General features: G+C 38.7%; 1 protein-coding gene across 3 annotated transcripts in view; it reads left to right on the top strand.

Moving 5' to 3' along the window:
• Positions 1-331: 331 nt before the first annotated feature.
• prox1a (prospero homeobox 1a) overlaps positions 332-8764 on the top strand; it is a 106644-nt gene continuing 98211 nt past the window's right edge. For 2 of the 3 annotated variants that reach the window (XM_072265148.1, XM_072265145.1), the window contains exons 1-2: positions 332-501; positions 5341-7123. In XM_072265148.1, the coding sequence (XP_072121249.1) occupies positions 5408-7123 (1716 nt within the window). In that variant the 5' untranslated portion in view covers positions 332-501; positions 5341-5407. The remainder of the gene's footprint in view (positions 502-5340; positions 7124-8764) is intronic. The other variant, XM_072265147.1, reaches the window with a different exon arrangement.

Below are 8764 nucleotides of genomic sequence, written 5' to 3'. Positions count from 1 at the left end.
AAAATATGACAATGGTAAAACATTTTTATGGAAATAATTCAGTTTATTGTAATATGCGGCTCAGCGGCTCCAGTCAAAGTTGGCATTGGTGAACAAGATGAGAAAAGCGCGGGGGGAGAGGGGGGGGGAAGAGAAAAATATCCTCAGTCCTGGAGCACGTGACGCTTCTAAACCGGTCCTCACGCCGATTGGTTGGAAGGCAACATTTTGAAGCCGACCGCCAAGCTTTGTCTTATTGGACAGCAGCGATCGCAATTGCGATTGGTTTGAGTGGATGATGTCACAAAGACTATGACGCGCGTTCTTCCTGTTTCCTTCCTCGCGTCTTGAAGTGTATCTTCAGCGGCTTGCGCAGAATTAACAATCAGAGAGGAACGCGGCGCGAAGCCCTGCCTCCTGGAGGTATACAACCCTCACCATCTCTAACCCCTCTCTCTGTCTCTCCCTCCCTCCTGTAAGCAGCAAGCTTTCCTCTTCGCTGGCCACTAATACTACAGCACAGTAAGTAACCTTGTTCCCTGCTTACCTTTCACCATGTCCTTCAGAAACTTTAAACGCCTGCTTGCAGCTGGTTCCCATACCTTCAAAGGTTTTCTTTTTAAAATCCCATATGTATTTTGGAAAGAGTAGAGAAGTATTTCTAACCCCTTTGTGTTTTGTATACAATACGCTGCTTGTTTTCCAAATATTGCATTGTACTCTTTTGTCCCATCATCTGCGCCTCTTTGTCTTTTGTCAAGTATACTATCCTAGGTATTTCGTGTCTCGTCATGCAACGGATTTGTTTTTTGATGTGCATGGATACTTTTTTTTTCCTGATCTAGTGAAGATTTGTTAGTTTCGGTTTGGTTTCTTTTGGTTTATTATTTAGTTAATAAATGTGCTATTGTGTAGTTAGATTCGTCTTGCATTGTGCTCACGCTTGTGATTTCGTGAAACTTAATAGTAACAGTGATTAAATTAAGGGTATTTTAAAGTGGATGGAGGGTCATAGTGGCTGTAGCCTTTGCTACCATCTCTTTTCCCCCACCCCCTCTCCCTCTCCCGATCCCCCCCCCCAAGCACACCCTTCTCACACACAGACACAGACAACATACACGCTCACAAGGCGGCTGTATTGATAGTCAGATATGGACAAAGAAGTTGTCGTCACAAGGTGTCCTTTGTCAAAATTCCCCCCTTGTACCCACTTGCATTTCTGCTCCGAATAGTCGCTGAATCTCGGGGCATTAGTCTTGCGTTCGTAGCATTATCGCGTGAAACTCCGACCTCGCTCTTGGTTGTACTTAATGTGGAGGTGCGCTGTCAGATCGAATGGTCGGATTTGCATTGACAGGGATTGATTAACAGTAAACAGTATTTACAGGAAGCTACGTTTGAACAGTTGGAATGATAATGCGTGCGGAAAAGATGCATTTTGTTTTAATGCAAACAGGTTGTAGATTATTTGACGAGGAGGAAGAGAAAAGCATTGGCCTTACCAGGAAAGTGAAATCAACTTTCTGAAAGTGAATTTTGCTGCATCGCGGATCTTGGAAGCGTAGTTTTGTGGTTTGATTAAAATAATCTAAACATTTGTTGGTGCTGCCCTTCATTATTTGCACATTGCCTTCTTTAGTTTGAGCTCGGTGGAGTTCTGGGTTTGTTCTCCTGTGACTATGACCTTTGTAGAATTGCCTTTAATTGTTTACAGACAATTCAAAGTCGCTGGCATCCCCGCGTGTCTTGTACATTGTTCCTGAAATTGATGTTTACCCAGCCAGCTGCTGGATGCTTGTAACACAGGCGCAACAGCGGAAGGATCGCCTTGCTAATGTTTTCCTGAAGGTTCCCTTCCACCCCCATCCCAACCCCCTTCAAACGCCAGGCCCGTTTGAAAGTGAACTGGTAAGCACTGAGAGACAGTTTTTTTTTAAGAGGCGAGGGTTCAGGATGGTGAAAGGTGTTGAATGGTATTGGCACTTGATAGAAACTGCGCATGGGCGCTGGCAGACAGGTGCGCGGTGTCTCAAAAGGCAGCTGCAGCTTCGTCTTATAAAGGCTCAGCAGTGTCTGGCTGCGATCAGATACTTAATGAAAATCGCGATATATCACAATTAACGCCGATCCGCCCTCCAAAGAACACATAATTTTGTTAAAAAAGAGGTATCGTCTATTGCAGGTACGCGGATTATAAAAAAAATTATAATCGGATACATTATACAGTCCGCAAATGCTTGTTTCCGATCACTTATACACGTCGTCTTTAAAAGAAATGAAATAATCTGACAATTATTGAGAATTATGTGACACACAAGTCCAATCTAACCGCAGCAGCCCAGAGAAGTGTTTTGTTTTTCCACCTGCTGAAAATCCCCATTTTAAACTCTAGGAAAATTTAGAGCTTGGAAGGAATTTGAAGTATCAGTTTGCTTCACGACTAACAGAGCTGTAATCCGTCGATTTTGTTAACATCTTTACTAACATCCATGAGTCTCTATAAAGTTTAATTAACTGCTGTGCTTCGTTGTTTCAATTACGGACAAATGATAAGTTATATAAAACTTCCCTAATACACTAGTCCTGCACATATCAGTCAAAACACAATCAGTTACTTGGTAAACCAAGGGAACCTACATTTATGGTAGTTACAAAGTTTTAAAGTCGAGTACTGTGATTATTCAAGTTATTTTTAAAATTAAGTGCAGAAGCAGAATTCCATAGAAACTCATTTAGCTACCTTGCACCTTTACAGGTGTGCAGACTATGTACTGCACCTGGCTGTCCAGAGGACAACTCGCTTGCAAAGATTCTGCTTCTGTTTTAATTAATGTTGGATGAGAGCGTCAGAAAGGACTGGAGAATTATTGGATGGTAAAAATTCAAGTTATTAACTAGATGTATTTCATAGTTATAACAGGAGACATTTTCATAACTAGGAGTGGGATTTTTATACACAGCTGTGTTTTCAGAAATTTATAATGGGACCTGTTAGCATCATGAAAATATTGTTTGTTTAAGAGTGTTGTCTTTCCATACACAGTCTTGTTTGCAGCCAGGGACATTCACTTGGACTATGTTATCCATTCTTCCCCTTTTCGTTCTTCCTCAACCCCGAACTGGAAGGCTAAATGACAACTGTTGTCCTTACTGTTTTTTAACAGCATAATAAACAATTGAATTAACATAAGCATGCTGCAGATCTTGGTAGATGAATAAGTACAGAGAGGGATATTGCCTTTGCTTCAGGTAACCAGGCCAGCTTATTCCCAAGGAAATAACTGTTGAGAATATATTCTTCCAGTTGATTATGAGCTAAAGATTGTCCACTATCAAGGCAGTAATTATAGATAATTCATGTTTAAATGTGTTTAACATAATCCGATTTCATTCCCCTCCATCCCACACTCTACATATGAAGCATCAATACACTCTTTTAAAAATAATATAAGTAGATACATAATTGGGTGATATTTGTTAATTATCAGAATCTTATCAAACATACTTGTTGGTGGGGCTTAAAATGATCTTCAACTGGTAAAGGATTTTTAGTATATGGATAGAATCTAAAAATCTATTTTGGAAGCTTTGCTGCTGTGATCTTTAGAATTAAATTTCAAAATCTCCTCCAGGTAGTGTAGAAATTAAAATTAATGTCAAAATTAACAATTTGACATTAACAATTTTGACATTGCAAGTTTGAAACCATGCACAGCTATCGTAAATGTTTATACCTTAAGTAGTCATCATCTTGCATTACATTAACCAAGAGGAATGAACTCTGAATACTTATCACAAGGATTATATTTTGCTCCAGTTTTATATTAGCTACAAACAACACATTCAGGGGCAAAGCATATTGCAAGCCTAAATATCAAATCTCTCTAAAGGTATTGCTTAATCGTTATGAACCATTTACAAATATTTGCAGGTTGGAAGCTGCTTAGATAAAGCTTGTTTCTGTATAGATAGTCACTCACAGCTGTGGTGTTGTGGAATATGTGCATGTTTTTACAGGTGAGTTGAAAGGGATGGGAGCAATTCCAAACTGTCTGCATGCTGCCTTTGGCAAGCAGTCATGCTATTGTGGAGATGAGTGTTGTACAGTTGATGTAAAAGTTTCACATGGGTATATCTAGCATGAAAAATATTTTGTGATTTGCTGTTTATATAAGTTAAAGATTTAAACCATTTGTTCAATGGTCTAATGCTTATAACCTTCATGGAATTTGGTCTGTTAGTTAATCAAACATGGATCACCTGTAAATTGGCTTTTTGTGAGAACTGATACATTTCTGCCTTTCTAATCTTGGGAAATTAAGTTCTGGCATGAAAGAAAGTGCATGCCCTTCCTTTCTTGTGCTTATGCTTGATGTTTTCTTGCTTTGTCACTAATTTTAATTGGTGATTTTTTTTTTGAGACAATAAAGGCAATCTCACATGCATAGTATCTGAACCTCCAGTAAATTTTATATAACAAAAAATTCCTTTTGATTTATATTTGTCATTATTATATAAAATATTTTAACCACTGGCCTTTCATTAGTTAAATATTACCATAATATTTTTTTAAAATATGTAAATATTTAGTAGTTTCATTGTCAATGAGGTTTTTTGTATTGTATGAAACAGGAAGCAATTTCTTAACACCAAAGCATTAGATAACCTTTTGCCAGAAATTACCTATAAGTTTTAGAAAAAGAATAAATAGATAGCTTAAATCTATATTTAGGTTTGCTCTGTCTTTCATTTTGTGCGGTTAGTAATGCCATGTCTTGTGGCATTCTTGGAATAAAGTGCAGAAGAAATAGATGTAATTTAGAAAGTTCATTAGTTTACACTCAGAAGAAGGCAATGGTAAACTACTTCTGTGGAAAGTTTTGTCAAGAGCAGTCTTGGTCATGGAAAGACCATGATCACCTATATCATACGACACGGCACATAGAAAATGAATTAGCAGTGCATAGAGTAATATTGATAAAGTTAATTCTCCCAAATTGTTTGCAATTTATTTTCAGTAAACTATGTTTATATTAAGCCGTGGTATTGGAAAAATAGGAATACATTAAAATGCTACTCTTTTATAATGAATTTGTTTTTGACCTAAAAGTCTGATAATAAAATCAGACTTAAACATTTTGTGCACGTTGGTTATTTTTCTACTCTATTCCAAATTGTTGGAATAGAAATATTATTAAAGAACTATTTAATTTCAAACCAAATGCATATTGAGCTACGATAAGTGTATTGTTTCATTAAACCTTAGTACTGGCACATTCCTATTTTATACAGAATTGAAGTCAGGAAATTTGGAGAAAATTAAAGAAAATGATTCATCGGTCCTTTTGTTCTGTTGGCTAGGGTCCCGGGATTCTCGAGCTGTGCCCAGCTGACAAGCCTTTGAAGATGGCACAATAACAGTCCAGTGATGCCTGACCATGACAGCATAGCCCTCTTAACCAGACATACTAAAAGACGAAGAGTCGATATTGGAGTGAAGAGAACTGTAGGGACATCTACAGTGTTAACTAAAGCAAAAGGGAAGCTATTCAGTGCCATGAATCCCCAAAGCTCAGATCAGGACATTGAGTGCTCAGTGGTTCAACATACGGATGGGGACAAATCAAATGTGCTCCGCAAGCTGTTGAAGAGAGCAAACTCATATGAAGATGCCATGATGCCTTTTCCTGGAGCTACCATAATTTCTCAACTGCTGAAAAACAATGCAACCAAGAATGGAAGCACAGAGCACAACTTGCAAACTAGTGGTCTCTCTAGTACAGGCTCAGAGGCAAATCAGGAAGATGCCTGTAGTAATTCTTCAAGGGAAAGTGCCCAAGAATGCACATCACCATTTAGCAGACCCAACATGAGCCAGTTTGATGTCGATCGGCTTTGTGATGAACATTTGCGGGCGAAACGTGCACGAGTTGAAAACATAATTCGAGGCATGAGTCATTCACCAAATGTGGCACTACGGGGTGGGGAGAATGATCGAGATGGGGTACAGCAGCCTGTAAGTCCCAGAGAGAGTTACAGGGAAAACAAACGTAAGCAGAAGCTTCCCCAGCAACAGCAGCAGAGTTTTCAGCAACTGGTTACGGCGCGGAAGGAGCAAAAGCGAGAAGAACGACGGCAATTGAAGCAACAGCTGGAAGACATGCAGAAGCAGCTGCGCCAACTCCAGGAAAAGTTCTACCAAATATACGACAGCACAGATTCTGAAAATGAAGAAGATGGCAACCTGTCCGAAGATAGCATGCAATCAGAAACTGCTGATACCAGAGCACATGACAGATCTGATAATGAGATATCAGAATTAGATCCAGGGCATTTCCTTGATCGTGCTCGTGCTCTCATAAGGGAACAGGAAATGGCAGCAGAAAATGAAAAACTGAAGAGAGATGGCCACTCAAGGAAAAACCAGGGCTTGACCACCTTGCATGCTGAAGGGAAACAGCTAGCTGAGACTCTTAAACAGGAACTCAATTCCACCATGTCACAAGTAGTGGACTCTGTTGTCAAAATGTTCTCTAAATCCTCCCACCAACTTCCTCAGGTCTTCCCCCCTATTCAGATTCCACAAGCAAGATTTGCCATGAATGGTGAAAACCACAACTTTCATACAACAAATCAACGACTTCAATGCTTTGGTGACGTTATCATTTCTAACCCGTTGAATACTTTTGCCAACATGCATGTGTCTAATTCCTCAGACCAGACGGAAGCACTGCCTCTAGTAGTACGCAAAAACTCATCCGAGCAGTCTGCCTCCACCCCCTCGATGGGAGGCCACCACACTTCTCATCATCAGTCCCCACTCTCAGCTGCAGCAGGATTTTCATCCCCTGCTTTTCGCCATCCACTGCCTCTTCCCCTCATGGCCTATTCCTTTCAGGGTTCAATAGGTAATGCCTCCAACACAGTATCTGGAAAAGACAGGTCATCTCCCGAATCTTTGGACTTGACCAGGGAAACTGCCTGTCTGCGGACCAAAGTGTCATCGCACCACATGAACCATCGTCCGTGCTCACCAATCCATCCATCCAGCACAGCTGAAGGTCTCTCTTTGTCTCTCATTAAATCTGAGTGCAGTGACTTGCAAGATATGGCAGACATTTCACCATATTCTGGAAATACAATATCCTTTTCTGATTATTCTTTAAGGTCTAAAACAAATATGTGCAACTAGCGAGAATTCTGAGGTTTCATCCATGTTTCATCCAATTTTGATATCATTAGAATTTTGAGTTGAACTTTAAAGGGTATGGGTATTAATTTTATTTACTATCATTACCTGTTTTTTGGATAGCCCAGACACTGAAGATGCAACAAGTGTGTCACCCCCACGCTCTAATGTTCTGCAAGTTCAGTGCAGCTGTCTGCTATGCATGATTAACCTCTGTTCAGCTGTACACAGAAATCTTTTGTCCTTGTATATACAAAGCAAATGATTTTAAAAGCTTGTGAGCACAATCAGAGTGGGCTCAGCAGAACCAAACTTCTTTCACAAGATTTACTGTACTTTTTCCATATTTTAGGTAAACAGATACAGTTTTCAAATATATTTTTATGAACTATCAAATTGGTGTATCAGTTGCAAATTGTCTTCTTTCAGAGAGCCACTTCTCTGTACAGTTTTTCCTTTTGTTTTATCCTATCACTTTGTCGAAGTAATAGAGCTTCTATTTTTATTCTTGAAAGATTTGTTGACAGTAGTCAGTAACATACGGCACCATTTATTGTTGCTTAGCAGCACTCTGTGGTATTTTGTGATTTTAATGACCAGCTACATATTTCACAGGTAACGAAAAAGCACTTTTAAAATTGCAGTTATGAGTTTATTACTTTACATTAGCACCTGCATTTAAAATTCATATCGCAAGGCCTTTACTGTGATGTACCCTATTCGCAAATTTTAGAAATGAATATGTCACAAGAATTTTGATATATTTGGTGTAATTAATATGGAAGATGTTGGGCCTTATTTCTTTCCCATAGTAATAATTTAATATCTTCAAAGAAGAAAAGCACTTATTATATGTACTATTTTGTACTTATTGAAAAATGACTGTATTAAAGATACACTGTGTGCAACTGTGTTCAGTTGTATCTCAATAACTTCAGTTTTGTAATATGGTTAGCAAGTTCCAATCCCAACCCCTTAATGATAAAGGAAACAGCTGAATGGCTGTTCTCAAGATTCCACCCTTGATCCTCCATGTCACAAACTTCCTTTGCATCTCAAGAAAATAGCCTCGTAGAATGTGAAAATTATTTGCATACAGCAATATGGAGCAGATCTACAGCCTTGCGCGAGGCTAACGTGTACAGTTGGTCTCCAGGAGTTGAACAGAAAATAAGATGGCATGTAAACTAAAACATAATAGATGGTTCTAAAGCTGCAGGTTCAAAAGCTGTCCAGTGTTAATTTATTTAACTGGGAGTAATCTGGTAACTAAGACTACATTACATGTGGCATGAAATAATGTAAAAGACTATAATCAGAGCAAACAAGGATTTAGAAATTCTTCAAATTCTGCAATTACCCACCGCAATCCCAAATTTTGTAATTTTTTTTGGTTGCAAGAATAACAGTAGATATAGTGATACTTTAGAGCAAATGTTGCTTTGATTATGATTTTTAAATGATTGTATGATTAAAGCATAATTTTAGAAAGTCTTCTCAAGCTGAATTGGCAATAGTAATTAATGTTTCAGTTACACTGCTGCAGGCTTTGATCCAATTGTGCAATTTTATGTTGTACCACACTGACATAACTCA

Source organism: Mobula birostris, chromosome 8 (assembly GCF_030028105.1).
Source record: "Mobula birostris isolate sMobBir1 chromosome 8, sMobBir1.hap1, whole genome shotgun sequence".
Classification (NCBI taxonomy): Eukaryota; Metazoa; Chordata; class Chondrichthyes; order Myliobatiformes; family Myliobatidae; genus Mobula; species Mobula birostris.
The sequence above is the reverse complement of the archived record's forward strand: the minus strand, read 5'-3'. Positions and strand labels throughout refer to the sequence as shown.